Source organism: Quercus robur, chromosome 12, assembly GCF_932294415.1.
Source record: "Quercus robur chromosome 12, dhQueRobu3.1, whole genome shotgun sequence".
Classification (NCBI taxonomy): domain Eukaryota; kingdom Viridiplantae; phylum Streptophyta; class Magnoliopsida; order Fagales; family Fagaceae; genus Quercus; species Quercus robur.
In genome coordinates this window covers 41,544,592-41,560,781 of record NC_065545.1, presented here as the reverse complement: position 1 = coordinate 41,560,781, position 16,190 = coordinate 41,544,592, and the positions used below count along the sequence as shown (strand labels likewise).

Genomic DNA, 16,190 nt, shown 5'->3' with positions numbered 1-16,190 from the left:
TTATGTTTTAAATTTTGTTTTTATGTTTTTTAATTTTGTTAAAATTAATAAATTAATTTTTAAAATTTTTATGCTGATATGTCATTGGTGATGTGGCATTTTAATTATTATTTTAATCCCTACGGCTGCCACCTAAGCAAATTCCGGTAGTGGGCTAACGGAAATGACCAAAATGGAACGCGTTAATTGATTTTAGGGACTAAAAGTGGAAAAAATAAAATGTAGGGACTAAAATAGAAAAACGTCAAAATGTAAGGACTAAAAGTGCATTTACGCCTATAATATTTAGAGGGGTGATATAATTACATACCACATTACCATGTGTACCCAAAAATAAATAAATTATCATGTGTACCAGACACGCAATGTTGATTGTGTAAGAAGATTTAGTGTGAGTTTGCCTAGCAATGATTTTGCGTTTTGCAATTTTTTGCTAGGTCTCATGGTATTGTTCACAAATCAACTAAGTACTGAAAACATAGCAATAAACAGTAAATCCTGAATCTCCGACACTATTTATAGTTTAAAAATTATTTTATTATAATATTTTTAGTAATAAATTTTCAATAAATAATATATAAGCGTATCTAAACAACCCCTTAAGCTCATTTTTATTTCTGGCCTGATATTGTTAGTTGGCACTTGTGATTTCACCGCCAATGGCAATGATAGACTTCTATTTTTTAATATTATTTTAAAAATGAAAAGCAGAGAAAGACAGCAGACCCCAGTCCATAACCATAAATGCTTCAATCCAACTTGGCAATTTGCAAGCCTTTTAAAAGACAAAACAAAACCCCACCACCGCTCTCTTTCTCCCCAAACCCTCTAATCACCATTCTCCCATAGTCCATGGCCAATACTTTCAATACCAGTACTAATTCTTGCACAGCTCCATCTACCAAACTTAAAAAGTTCACACCCCACAATCATCAGCAAGAAGATGAGGCATCGCTACCAGGGCTACCTGACCACATAGCCCAACTCTGCATTTCTTTCGTTAGCCCTTCTCTTCTTTACTCTGTGTGCCACTCATGGCGGCGCCTAATCTATTCACCTTCCTTCCCTCCTTTCTTCTCTTTATACGCTCTTTTACATCATTCCCAGCCTTCAAATTCCAATTCCAATTCAATAGAATTCTTCAACTTCGATCCCATCTCATCCACTTGGGACCTCCTTTCTCCACCACCACCGCCACTTTGTGTCATTCTCCACCACCCATCTTTCATATCCCGAAACTTCTCGATTCAATCGGTCTCTTTCTCTCAGAACCTCGTTCTCCTCGCCGCCACCACTCATAATTTCGCACCTGCACTCTCTCACCCTCTCATCTTCAACCCGCTCTCCAAGACATGGTCCTTCGGACCCCCACTCGCCACGCCGCGCCGCTGGTGCAGTGCAGGCGCAGTGCGCGGCGCGGTATATGTGGCGAGTGGAGTGGGATCCCACTTCTCCAACGACACTGCTCGTTCATTGGAGAAGTGGGATCATGCGCACCATGGCGAGTGGAAAAAGAAGAGCAGGCTTAAAGATGCAAGATATAGTAGAGATGCAATCGATGCAGTTGGGTGGAGAGGGAAGCTTTGTATGGTGAATGTGAAAGCAAAAGAAGGAATTGTTTACAATGTTGATAAAGATGAGTGGGAGGAGATGCCCGAAGGCATGCTTTATGGGTGGAGAGGACCAGTGGCAGCCATGGATGAAGATGTGATGTATGTGGTGGATGAAGCCAAGGGTGCTTTGAGAAAGTATGACCATGAGAAGGATTTGTGGGAGGAGATTATGGAGTCAGAGAAGCTCAGAGGCGCACAACATGTAGCAGCTGCTGCTGGAAAACTGTGTGTAGTTTGTGGTGAAAATGGGATTGTGGTTGTAGATGTGTTGGCCTCTCCTGGGAGATTGTGGGTGGTGGATTTGCCTATCGGTTTTGAAGCTTTGAGAGTTCATATCTTGCCAAGGATGAGTCGCCCAGATTTTGATTTTCCGGCAGTACCTTCTACATCCATGGAATGATATTTTTTATTTATTTTCTTTTTGTTTTTTTGTTAAAGAAAATTCTTGAATTTTGTGTGAATGAGGTACGTTGCGACTAGATTCAATGTCTTCTTCTTCTGATTTTTTTTTTTCCTTATTTTTTGTGTATCTTAAAGTGAAAATTCGTCGGTTTCTGAAAAAGCATATACTTGGCAGCATTTGGGTAGGATATTAATTGATGTTGGAACTTGAATTCCTTCCCATACCCTTTGAGTAAAGATGTCCCGACGGCCAGGACTCAGGATAACGTTAACTAGTGATGGAAATATCATTAGTATCCGGGATGTCAAAAAAAAGAAAAAAAAAATTTATTATTATGTCCAAAATGTAAAACTCATCCTTTTAAGTTTTATTATTTTTCATTTCAGTCCTCTAAATTTGTATTCGGTTATCCTTTAAGTTTTAAAACTTCTCAATTTAGTCATTCCGTTAAACAGTCATCCATTTTTGCGTTAACACCCCAAAATGACATTGTTTTGGATTGATTTTAAATTTTATTTATTTATTTCTTAATTTTTTTAAAAAATTAATTAATAAAAAACCAAAAATTAAAAATAAAACCAAACCCCAAAGTTTTTCCATCGAGAGGGGAGAGAAGGGGATGACAACCAAGAAGTCATAGGAAGGTGAGAGGACGATTGTAAAACAAATTAACAGAATAGCTTTGGTGAATCGGGGTTTGGAGGCCAATGATGAGGCGGTGGAGACAGCGGCAGTAGATGCGGTAGATGTTGGAGAGCTAGGAGTCGACTATGTGGGGAGTATGGGTGACGAAGGTTTTCATTTGGTCGGAGTTGAGTGCGACTTTGAAGAGGTCATGGGTGTGTGTCTTGGTTCACTTTGTGGTCGAAAATATTCATAGCCATGGTGGTGAAAATGAAAAAGGAATTCTGGGTTTTGGTTTCCGAAGTGTGAGAGTGAAAATACACAGTGGTGGGAGTATTTAGAAGCTATGTTGCACGGACACGGACACGGGGATACGACAATTTTTGAAAAATAAGGACACGACACGGCGGGGACACGGCGGTTAAATAATTAATTAAATTTTATATTTAGGCATATTTTTTAATATTTTTAGACAAAATACATTTATGTTTAGAATTTAAATTATGTAAGAACTACAAATAAGTAAACTAACACCCAAAATACTACAATAATACACAAAATCTTCAAGCACTTTTAGTATTCATTTTAGTAAAATTACCTACAATATTTAACTTTAATAAATAAATAAAACTATAGCAGGACACACAAAAACAAATTTATAAGTTATAACTAATATTAAAAAAAAAAATATATATATATATATATTAAAAAAAAAAAACGACGGAGGGCACACAGGCCACACGCCACAGCAGCAGTAAAAAAAAAATAATAATAAATAAATAAATAATACAAAACAAAAACAAAAGCAAAAGCAAAAGCAAAACGCGTTATATATTATGTCTAAGTAACAGTAGATTCAAGTTAACATCGGAAAGAAAGAAAGAAAGAAGAAGAAAAAAAAAAAAAGACAGAGAGAACAGAGAAGAGATCGGTCCGCGCCGAGAGAGATCGGAAGGGACAGAGGACAGATGGCACGGCGTCGACGTCGGAGCTCGCCGATCGGTCCGATCTAACTCCGGCGAGGGACAGAGGGTAGCGGCAGCGGCAGCGACAGAGGGAGGGTGGATTAAGAAGATCTTGAAATGTGGTTTCAACTTTCAGTCTAAGAGACTCTAAACTTGCTATATTATTTTAGGGTTATCACAAAATCAACGGCATTGGTAAGTTCCGGTCAAAATCTGTGATTTTTTTCTTTTTTTTTTCACTGGTGGCGTGTCGGAGGCGTCGGAACCGCGTCGGCGCCGTGTCGGAGCCGCGTCGGCGCCGTGTCGGAGCCGTGTCGGAGAAGCGAAAAAAAGAAAAAGAAAAGGGACACTGCCGGACACCAGAATCTGGCGCGTCGTCCCTATTCCAGTGTCCGACACGTGTCGGACGCGGACACGACGCCAAAAATGGCGTGTCCCTGCAACCTAGTTTAGAAGAACAGTTAGAAATGGTTGGGATCTATATAAATTTTGTTAGGATTTTCACTGTTGACTTACTGGGTATGGAAGCCATTGATGAGAGCTGGGTAGAGACGTTTGGGGTTTGGCCCGTTTGGTTTTATTTATTTAAATTAAGAAATAAATAATTAAATTAAAATTTATAATTAGTTCAAAACGGGTCATTTTCATGTTGTAAACAGAAAAATGGATGACTATTTAACGGAAGATTGAATTGAAATTTTTTGAAACTTAGAGGACTGAAATGACTAAATACAAACTTAAAGGACTGATATGAAAAGTTGTGAAACTTAGAGGGTGAGTTTTACATCTTGGCCTATTATTATTTTGCATTTTTAAAAACTAATTTATCTGTAATTAATGCATTGATTGAAGACTTCATATAGAGAACGGAAAGTAATATGTATGTCATGCAAAGTAAGGTTCACTTGCAGCTCTTTCATAATTTTTATTTTCAAATCATTCAGGGTCTTTAGCTTACGGCATATCATCATATAGTAGCACTGGATACTCGAACCTTGAAATGGGAATATGTTATAAGGGTTGGCATTGCTAAGGGTCCACCGTAGTAAATATTTATATGGATCATTGTCAACCTATATATCATCAAGTGCAATTGTGTTGGTGACAAATTTATAACTCTCAATCAACATCAATCACAAAACTTGGCATATGAAATGCCAACAATACTAATCTCAACCAAATTTGCATATACTCACCTTAGGTCACATACAAAAATAGTCATTACCAATTTCATATTCTTTTAAAATTCCAAATCATTCTAGAGGCATGACTTTCAAAACCCATTCAAATAAGTTATGGTGAACAAAAATATTATACCAACTAGTTATCCATTGAAATCTCTGTTACAAATCTTAAACAAATATATCTTGAAATAATTTATGGTAAAAAGGCTACAAATACTATCTTAGGTATCAAACTCATAATCCATTTCATACCCAAGATAAAGACCTAAAAGTACTAATTATTCCTAACAATTGATTACAATATTTAGTACTAAATATTCCCAATAATTAATCACAATATTAATTTTTTTTTTAAACCTAGCATATTATTAATCACAATATTTACACTAACAAAAAAAAAATCCCAATATGTTGTAATAACATAATTAATCACAATATTTGGTACTAAATATTCCCAATACTAGATATTCCCAATAATTAATCACAATATTAACTTTTTTTAAAAAAAACCTAGAAAATATAATCTTAATATTTACACTAACAAAAAATAAACAAATATTCCCATATGTTGTAATAACATAATTAATCACAATATTTGCTACTAAATATTCCCAATAATTGATCACAATATTAATTTTTTAAAAAAACTTAGCAAATAATTTAATCACAATATTTACACTAACAAAAAAAAACAATATTTAGTACCCAATAATTAATCATAATATTATTTTTTTTTTTTAAAAACTAGCAAACAATCACATGATACTAACAAATAAACTAATCACAATATACTAACAAATAAATTAATCACTACTAACAAATAAATTAATCACAATATACTAACAAAAAAAGAACAAAAATTTTCCTAATATGTTCTAATTTTTTCTTTAAAAAAAATAGCAAATAATCACAATATTAACTAACAAAAAATATTCCCAATATTGTAAAAACATTGTGAGATGAGTGTTGTTAAGGTGAGTGTTGTGTGAGATGAGTTTTGTGTAAGAGCTTAGGAAAGTTGTGAGTGAGTGAAGAGAGGGTGTGAGAACTAAAGAGACTAGGTGAGACGGGTAAGGAGGAAAACATGCCACATTTGGTGGGCTGGGGACCATTCATGAAAATCGAGTCCGATAGACTCGATTTCCATTCGAGTTATCTATGTGACCAGAAAGAGAGCGTGAAAAGCACTGGTGGGACTAGACTAGAAACTCAAGTCCAGTAGACTGGATTTCCATAAACGAAAACCGAGTCCAATAGACTCGATTTCTAAGAATAAAAACTGAGTCTAGACTCAATTTCCAAGCTTACGTAGACAGATTCTCCAACTTAACTGCTAGCGCAACTGGAAAATTGAGTATGATGTACACGATTTATAACAAAAAATCGAGAGTATAACACTCAATTTGTTAAATATCAAAATAATTTCAAACCTTGGCTAACTAATAAAATAGTTTGACTTTTATAGTTATTTTAAAAAAAAATCCCACTCATTCTCCCCAAACTCTCTAATCTCCATTCTCTCATAGTCCATGGCCAATACTTTCAATACCAGTACTAATTCTTGCACAGCTCCATCTACCAAACTTAGAAAGTTCACACCCCACAATCACCAGCAACAAGATGAGGCATCGCTACCAGGACTACCTGACCACATAGCCCAACTCTGCCTTTCTTTCGTCAACCCTTCTCTTCTTTACTCTGTGTGCCACTCATGGCGGCGCCTAATCTATTCACCTTCCTTCCCTCCTTTCTTCTCTTTATACGCTCTTTTACATCATTCCCAGCCTTCAAATTCCAATTCCAATTCAATAGAATTCTTCAACTTCGATCCCATCTCATCCACTTGGGACATCCTTCCTCCACCACCACCGCCACTTTGTGTCATTCTCCACCACCCATCTTTCATATCCCGAAACTTCTCGATTCAATCGGTCTCTTTCTCTCAGAACCTCGTTCTCCTCGCCGCCACCACTCATAATTTCGCACCTGCACTCTCTCACCCTCTCATCTTCAACCCGCTCTCCAAGACATGGTCCTTCGGACCCCCACTCGCCACACCGCGCCGCTGGTGCGGTGCAGGCGCAGTGCGCGGCGCGGTCTATGTGGCGAGTGGAGTGGGATCCCACTTCTCCAACGACACTGCTCGTTCGTTGGAGAAGTGGGATCATGGCGAGTGGAAAAAGAAAAGCAGGCTTAAAGATGCAAGATATAGTAGAGATGCAATCGATGCAGTTGGGTGGAGAGGGAAGCTTTGTATGGTGAATGTGAAAGCAAAAGAAGGAATTGTTTACAGTGTTGATAAAGATGAGTGGGAGGAGATGCCGGATGGTATGCTTTATGGGTGGAGAGGACCAGTGGCAGCCATGGATGAAGATGTGATGTATGTGGTGGATGAAGCCAAGGGTGCTTTGAGAAAGTATGACCATGAGAAGGATTTGTGGGAGGAGATTATGGAGTCAGAGAAGCTCAGAGGGGCACAACATGTGGCTGCTGCTGCTGCTGCTGCTGGAAAACTGTGTGTAGTTTGTGGTGAAAATGGGATTGTGGTTGTAGATGTGTTGGCCTCTCCTGGGAGATTGTGGGTGGTGGATTTGCCTATCGGTTTTGAAGCTTTGAGAGTTCATATCTTGCCAAGGATGAGTCGCCCAGATTTTGATTTTCCGGCAGTACCTTCTACATCCATGGAATGATATTTTTTATTTATTTTCTTTTTGTTTTTTTGTTAAAGAAAATTCTTGAATTTTGTGTGAAAGAGGTACGTTGCGACTATATTCAATGTCTTCTTCTTCAGATTTTTTTTTTCCTTATTTTTTGTGTATCTTATAGTGAAAATTTGTCGGTTTCTGAAAAAGCATATACTTGGCAGCATTTAGGTAGGATATTAATTGATGTTGGAACTTGAATTCCTTCACATGCCCTTTGAGTGTAGATGTCCCGACGGCCAGGACTCAGGATAACGTTAACTAGTGATGGAAATATCATTAGCATCCGGGATGCCAAAAAAAAAAATATATATATATATATATATATATATATTATTTTACATTTTTAAACACTACTTTATCTATTTTACTAACTTATTTTATAACTTATCTTACATCTTAATTTTTATTTTTACATACAACCTAATAAAATAATATAAAATATTATTCTCTCTCTTTTTTCTTCACACACAACTCTATATTAAAATAATTTTTTTTTTTTACAACCTATGCAACCTTACTATTTATGAAAAATTTTGGTGCCACACCCAATTACACAACTTTGCCCACAACTCGCCCATATGGCGATTTGTGGTTGGTAGAGGGGTGTGTCCCCCACATGGACCTACCATCACTATTTGTTGTGGTTGGTTGGTACTAGAATTTCTCACTATTTATAGGTTGCAAATTTTTTTAAGTTTACAAACCCGAATGGAGTGGATTTTGGGTGGCTTAGGTTGTAAAATAGCAATTGGGGGTGTTTACACCAATGCTAGTGCTCTTATAATACCTTAAAGATGATAATATTATTTCTTGAAACATTTGGAGAAGGGGGGAGGAGGACTGTAATTGTGTGAAACGTTAAGAGAGGTTGATGCAATTTACCTTTAAAAAAGATTAGCAAAAGATACACCAACCTCATTGTGTTGTATAAAATACAAAACCATTTGAAGTTTTGAACATAATACTAAACTCTATTTTTAGTATTATTTTATACATAAACTGTTAATTATGCAACACTTAACCTCCTAGGATTATTGAATGCAACGTAAACCCCCTTGATATTGTTTTATGTGAAAATCCTACTCTAAATATGGACATATGGCATCACCCTAGAGCTCACCGTTTATTTTCCTGATTGTTTAACGGCTTACATACATATATAATAATACCCACAAAGAGTTAACTGTTACATCCAAAATTTTAGGGGTTTTGTGTGTGTGTATGTGTGTAGGAGTGGGGGGGGGGGGGGGGATTTCGTGTGTCTGTGATGTTACATATTATTATTAGGACAAAACTTAAGTATAATTCATTAGGTATTTTACCTTAGATTCTCCAATTACAATCAACCATATGTCTTAAACTTAAGTATAATTCATTAGGTATTTTACCTTAGATTCTCCAATTACAATCAACCATATGTCTTATTGGCCAATGCAGCACAACCATGTGGTTTATTGGCCTATTAGCCAATGCAATTCCTTTTTTATAGTTATAGTTTCCAAGACCACACGGTTAAATTTAATTAGAAAACCTAAGTACATCACCTAAACAAATGTACCTAGATTTTACCCTTGTTAATGTTATATCACTTAATAAATTTTAATTGTATTATTTTTTAAAATATTGAATCATTAGATTGCATAGTTTCATGTTAATCAAATACTATCTACTATTTGATCAATGTACCTATATTTTGTGTATAAATTAAAAGCACAAAATTTGAAATATAAACATTTTATAAATGAAATAATTACCAATCTCTAATCATCTCAAAATTTTGCAAACATGGAATACATAAAAATAAAATGTAATTCAACAGGGATTTCTCAAAATATAAACTAATAAAAAGTTTTCTTTTGTTTGAGAAACAGTAAAAAGTTATTAAATGATGTAATATTAATAAAAATTACACCATAGGTAACTTAACCTAATTTTACAGATAAAACAAGGTACATGGTTCAAAATAGGGAAATAAGAATGACGCTCCTCTCTTGGGATGTGCTCATGCGGGGAATAGAACAAGGCTAGTCAAATCAAAGTAAGACAAGGGTGAAAGCTCCAAATAGCACAATAGAACAAACTAACAATAAAAAATCGGGAATAAATACAAAATGACTAAGTATTTTCCGATGTGATCCATTTAGGCTCTGGTTGTTCCATTGTGAAATATTTTCCGATGTAAAATATTTTCAAGAAAATGTTTGCTTTTCTAATATTTTGTTACATATCTGAGAATACTATGAAAAATATTTTTTGATGTTTGTTTAGTTGTAAAATGAAAACATTTTTCCTTTACTTCAAAAATAACCAAATCTCCCCACAAAAACTTCCAAAATGACCAAAATACCCCATGAAAACCTTTAAATAATGGAAATACCCCTAGACCTAAAAAATTATCAAAATACTTTGAAAACTTCAAAAATGATTGAAATACTTATAAAACCTCCTAAATGATTAAAATTCCCTAGAATTCTCTAAAATTGCCAAAAAAAATTCCTAAACCTAGAAAATGACCAAAAGGTCCATCAAAACCTCAAAAATGGCCGAAAATACCATTAAAACCTACAAAAGACCAAAATAACTCTAAAACCTCCAAAATGACCAAAATATCCTTAGAACCTCCATAATGGCCTCGGAATGTCCAAAATGCCATAAAAAAATCTAAAATTAATACATGATCGAAATACTCCCAGAAGGTCCCAAATTACCACAGTAAACCAAACAATGGAATCATAATGGACTTGACTTTGAATTAATAAACCTAAGGATATTTTAGGAAGAATAAATAATTCCTCTAAGATTCTTAGGGGTAAATCAAACTACGAAATCTTATCAAACCATGTGTAGACATGAAATTTCTTAGGTACTCCAAGAGCATTACACTTTTGTGAAATGATATTCTCAATCATCACATTTTCAAAAATCTAGATGTGAGGAGGAGGCATATTAATTATTAGATTTCATGAACCAAACTCTACATTAGCATTATCTTATAGCTAGAAGATGGATAGAGACCTCACATTGCAATCATTTAAAAATATTTAAAATTTAACCGACAAAATTAAAAATTTGAGACCTACTTTAAAATAGGGTTTAACTTTTGTTTTTGTTGTCCCTCAAAAAAAAAACTTTTGTTTTTGTTTTTTTTTTTTTTTCCCCGTTTTTTGTTCATTTTTAAAAAAACTATGCACGTGACCAATAAAAATGCAAATAAGTGACATAAGTATATGTCTAGAAGTAGAGAGTCATAGAAAGCACATCACTATATATATATATATATATTGTGAGGTAGAGTTGGATCTGAATTTTAAGTATTGTTCTGGACCTTCTGGCATCTTTTGCACCAATAATTGCTATCCCTCACGCCGAAATCATTACAAACTTATCAAAATCCCAATTCATGATAACGGAAACAAGCCTCTCACAATCTCACTTACGAATAATAAAGAACTAACCTTTACCATGGATATAAATAAAAATTGGGTTTTGCTAAAAGTATGCTCTGGGCCTATGTTAGTAAATTATTCTGCACACACTACATATTGTTTTACGAGCATTTTTCTTTTTCCATAGCCTAAAAGTTGTGGAGTGGGAGAGATTTTACGTTACCTAATAGATGGGGGAAAAAGTGCTTTATGTGAAACGAAGAGAATCTAGAGTAATGTTACGGATAAAAAAATTTCACAATATTTTTTTACAACAGTTGAATTAGCATGCTCTTACTAGTTTTTATTTTTCATAACAATTTGACATATTTTTATTAAGATTTTTGTGTTTGTAGATTGTTGATATCAAAAAAAATCCAACCCAGGTAACCGAACTATGGGCCTTGCACGAGTATAAGGGAACCCATGACTCTGTAGCAATGCTCTTACAAAAGAGACAAATGAATTGAATTTTTTCTTTTCTTTTTTGGTTAAACAAAATTCTTGAATTTTGTGTGAACGGGGGACATTCATTATATGTATTTAAATAACAGTTTTTATTTTTTTTTTAAATACACATAGATAAAAAAAATGTATAAAAATATGTACAATATTATTTAAAAATTAAAAATATATATTTAAAATGATACTAAACAAGCCCAATGTTTTTATCTTTTGATTTTTTTTCTTCTTTCTTTTTTATTATCGAGGAAGCTTAAAGTGAAAATTTGTCGGTTTATGAAGAAGTACATACTTGGCAAAATGCAGGTAAAATATTTTAAAAAAAAAATTGGGATATAAATAGGTAGGATATTAATTGATGTTGGAACTTGTATCCCTTCACATGCCTTTCGAATAAGATGTCTCGAAAGTTAGAACTTGGATAATGTTAATGTATAATAATTAAATAGTGGTTTAAAGCTAACTGTTGCTTTACACTTTTTTTTTTTGGTGTGTCCATTAGTTTATGGAAAATTATTAACTACATCGGAGGATTATAAATACGTATTTCTTATCTCACATAAATGGTAGGTCTCACAATAAATTTAATTAGTGGAACTCATTATTTGTGTGAGAGAAAAAAGTACGCATTTATGGTATTCTAAGAGTACACAATAATTTCTCTTAGTTTACCCAATGTCCACATTTTGCAAAGACATATATCCACATTTTTTAAAAAGTATCCACACTTTTAAATAGTATGAAATGGAAGTCAAAATGTGCTATGGTTAAACTCATAAAATTGATATAATAAAGTCTAGCAAAATGCAAAATTCCAGTAAGCTTTAAAAAATGGATTTAATGGTAGAACATTAGACATTGTTAGATTACCGATTCTCCCAAAAGATTAAGTTAGATCTCCTACTCTGATACTATGTTAAATTACCAATTCTCCCAAAAACTTAAATTACCGATTCTACCAAGAGGTTAAGTTATTAGAATATAGTAAATGTAATCATTTAACCACATATTTCTAACAGGAATAATACTAATCACTTTGTTTTCACTCATCTCTTTAAAAAAAAGGGAAGAGAGAGATTTAAACATGATAAGAAGTTAAATTACTCTGATACCATGTTAAATTACCAATTCTCTAAAAAACTTAAATTACCGATTCTACCAAGAGTTTAAGTTATTGGAATATAGTAAATGTAATTATTTAACCACATATTTCTAATAGGAATAATACTAATCACTTTGTTTTCACTCATCTCTTTTAAAAAAAAGGAAGAGAGAGATTTAAACATGATAACAAGTAATAAAAAAAATAGGGTAAATTATACCAACTTCCTTTGAGATTGCATGAAACAATACTCCCTAAATGTTTTAAAAAATAACACTCCGCCACTTGGGATTTATATATATACAACATATAAGCTAGTGCCTTTCAAACTGTTACTTTTCTAATGGAATATTTCATTTAAAAATAAAAAAAGAAATCATACCCAAACTATAGAATAAATGACACTTCTCCCTTGATGGTGAAGCTTGTGGATGAATGACATTCTCCACCCCTCTACGGTCTTGTATAAATGTGTAGTGATTTTTTTAATAAAAAAATAAAATAATATTATGTTACAGATATAACGATGTGAGAGAGACATTTATAAAACCTCAAAGATAGTAATGTTATTTCTTGAAACGTTTGGAGAATGGGGGGAGTGTCATATTGTGAAACCTCAAGGGAGATTGATGTAATTTATCTTTAAAAAAAATAGCAAAAGATACATCAATCCCATTGTGTAGCACAACATACGTACGGAACCCTTTGAAGTGTTGAATATAACACTAAAATCATTTTTGTATTGTTTTATATGTAAACTATTAATTATGCAACACTTGATCTCCTAGGGTTTTTACATTTTTAGTGCAACATAAACCCCATGATATTATTTTATGTGAAAGTATGACTCTAAACATGGACTTAGGGTTGTAAATGAACCAAGCTGTTCATAAATAGCTCAACCTTGGCTCAATAAATAAACTCGAAAAAAAGCTAAATTTAAGCTTTAATTTTAGGCTTGTTTGTTGAATAAGCCAAGTCCAAGTATAAATAATTGTTCATGAATAAACTTGTGAACAATATAGGTGTAAGAGACAAGGAAACCATGATAATATTACCTAAAAATGACAATAGCAATCCCTTGAAGGTACTCATATAACAGACAAATTTATGACCCTTTGTATGCCTGTTCCAATTTCTGCTTTCTTCCATGTAGTTATCTCGATTCAACACTTGGGGGTTGATTAACACATGGGAGAACAAGTGTTATAAGGACCATATAATTGGGGGGGACATTTGGGTTCTACAACTTGAAGGGCCCAAGTGTAAGTTGCACTAACATCATTGTTGAGAGACTGAAATGTAATTTACGTACAAAAATAAGAAAAACAAAAACAAAACAGACCCAAACAAAAAGACAAACTTCAAAGTCGCATAGCATTGTGAGAAGAAAGCGGACATTCAAAGCTAGTTTTTTTCTTTCTTTCATTTCTTTCTTAAACTTCTACTCTTATGCATATGAGATTAATCACCAAACATTGTAACAACAAACCTTCCAAATACTAGTGTTATTGAAATATTCTTAAACTTCTATATATGAGTAATTGACACCCCATATGTCAAATATTTTATATATAAGTTCCTCTTCCAGTGCTTTTCTTTTTCTCTTCTCTCTATTTGGTGATCTCATATGGAAGCAATGATAGTACTGCTCTCCGTGTTCGGTGATTTAGTAGTGCCCCTCCTTTTGGTTGCCAACAACACTTGATAGGAAAGTTTACAATACCAAAATAAATTGGGAGTAAGTCTAACACCACACCAATTTTCACAATTTTACTACAACTTTGCTACGTGATGAGATGTAAGTGGTAAAAATAAAATGGTGGGTCCATGATTTCACCACTCATGAGTCACCACGTGACAAAATTGTGAAAAATTGTGAAGTACTAGAGTTACTCATAAATTGGTATTTTTACTTTTTTTTAATTTAAAGCCTTTTACTTGAGAGACATGAAAACTTTTCTCCCCTTATTTTTAATTGAAATGATTGGCTCCTAAAACAAAATTCTCAACTTTTCAATACAAACACCCGTGCGTATTCTTTAATGAACCTTTATTCATTTTGTCATGTTATGTTGCTTCAATGTATTCTAAGGGAATTTTATTTACATTTCTATTGGGTTTTGTTGGGGTTGTTTGTGAATTTGAAAATAATTTCATCATTTTAAATTCAAAGGTGTCAATCTCGGAAGCCCAGCCATGTTTGTCACCACATCCCCACTTTCCAGGCATTCAGCTTCCTGCGAACGTGTTTAAGTTTTTGGTCTCTCAAGGTTTAAACTTGGGAGTTATGCAAGTTCTTTTTGGGTTTCTGTATCTCCCTCTTTAGAAATCTCAGAGAGATTGCATCATAAAATTCAAAAATTTTTTCATAAGTAAGTTAGATATCTCTTTCTCTCATGCATAACATGGAAAATTGTTAAATGCAATCTCTATCATGGATTATTATGTCTTGCAACTGAAACATTTGCAGAAATGAGTCACATGGCTTGTGTCAATGTGAAAATGAATAATAGGAAATATTTTAAGGAGTTAAGCTCCGTCATGTCACCTTATGAGGATGGATATATTAATAAGGAAAAAAAAAGGTGAAATCATGATTAACATCAACATATCCATCCTCATAAGATGACATGACGGAGTTCCATAACTCCTAAACAGATTTACACTGGTCACTTCCAGGCTAACACAAACCAAGTGAATCACTTCTACAAATGTTTGAGTAGAGTAAGACAAAATAGTCCATAAAAAAGTTTGCATTTAAAATTTTTCCACGATTTAAATGAGAGATCTGACTTAGCTGTGAAAACAAATCTGAATTTTGTGAAGCAATCTTTATGGGATTTCTAGTGAGGGAGACATGGAAACTTGGAGAGTACTTGTATATAACTCCCAATAAGTTTAAATCTTAAAAGACTAAAAACTTGAACCCGTTCATAGGAAGTTTAATGCTCAGGAAGTGAGGATGAGGTGACAAACATGGTTAGGCTTTAGAGACTTTAGAGATCAACAACTATGAATTTAAAATAACAAAACTATTTTCAAATTCACAAACCCAACAAATTCAAATAGAAATTTAAATCAAATTCTTTGAGAATACATAGAAACAACATAACATGACAAAATGAGTGGTTAGAAAAATTAAAAATACCAATTTATTTTGGTATTGTAAACGTTCGTATTAAGTTTGGTAACAACCAAACAAAGGGAAGGGGACACTACGAACTCACTAAATACAGAAAAATTCGTAAGGAGAGAGATAGAGTACTCTAAGACCAATACTATCATCGCTTCCATATGAGATCACCAAAGTGAGAAATAGCGAGAATAGAAAAAGAACCACATTGGAAGGGGACTCATAAATATCATATTTTTGAAATATTGGGTGCCAAATACTCATATAAGCTTCAAACTTTTTCAATAACACTAGTATTATTCCTTTGCGATGCTAGGTTTAATGAAGATTTATAAGTAAGAAAGAAAAATTTTAAAAATAATTAAAACTAAATTATTTTAATAAATAATAATAATAACTTAAAAAAAAACTAATTATAATTTTCAAAAATTACTTTAAGTTATACGACAAATGCATATCTTGTAAGCCCAAGTTGTTAGTAAAAACCAAATAATATAGATTATAAAATAATTTTTCAAAAATACAACTAAAAGGAGATATAATATAAATTGTTTAAAAAAATTATTTTAAG

General features: G+C 33.4%; 2 protein-coding genes across 2 annotated transcripts; both read left to right on the top strand.

The window, feature by feature from the left end:
- Nucleotides 1–764: 764 nt before the first annotated feature.
- LOC126709732 (F-box/kelch-repeat protein SKIP25-like) lies at nucleotides 765–2,237 on the top strand. Its single transcript, XM_050410066.1, has one exon. It carries the CDS (start codon nucleotides 853–855, stop codon nucleotides 2,011–2,013), a length of 1,161 nt encoding a protein of 386 aa, XP_050266023.1. The 5' UTR covers nucleotides 765–852; the 3' UTR covers nucleotides 2,014–2,237.
- A 4,019-nt stretch (nucleotides 2,238–6,256) lies between these two features.
- Nucleotides 6,257–7,579, top strand: LOC126709733 (F-box/kelch-repeat protein SKIP25-like). Its single transcript, XM_050410067.1, has one exon. The coding sequence runs from the start codon at nucleotides 6,319–6,321 to the stop codon at nucleotides 7,477–7,479; it is 1,161 nt and encodes a 386-aa protein (XP_050266024.1). The 5' UTR covers nucleotides 6,257–6,318; the 3' UTR covers nucleotides 7,480–7,579.
- The last annotated feature ends 8,611 nt before the right edge of the window (nucleotides 7,580–16,190 follow it).

Coding starts and splice junctions, on each gene's coding strand:
- LOC126709732 (XM_050410066.1), top strand. CDS start 853: ATGGCCAATACTTTCAATACCAGTACTAATTCTTGCACAGCTCCATCT.
- LOC126709733 (XM_050410067.1), top strand. CDS start 6,319: ATGGCCAATACTTTCAATACCAGTACTAATTCTTGCACAGCTCCATCT.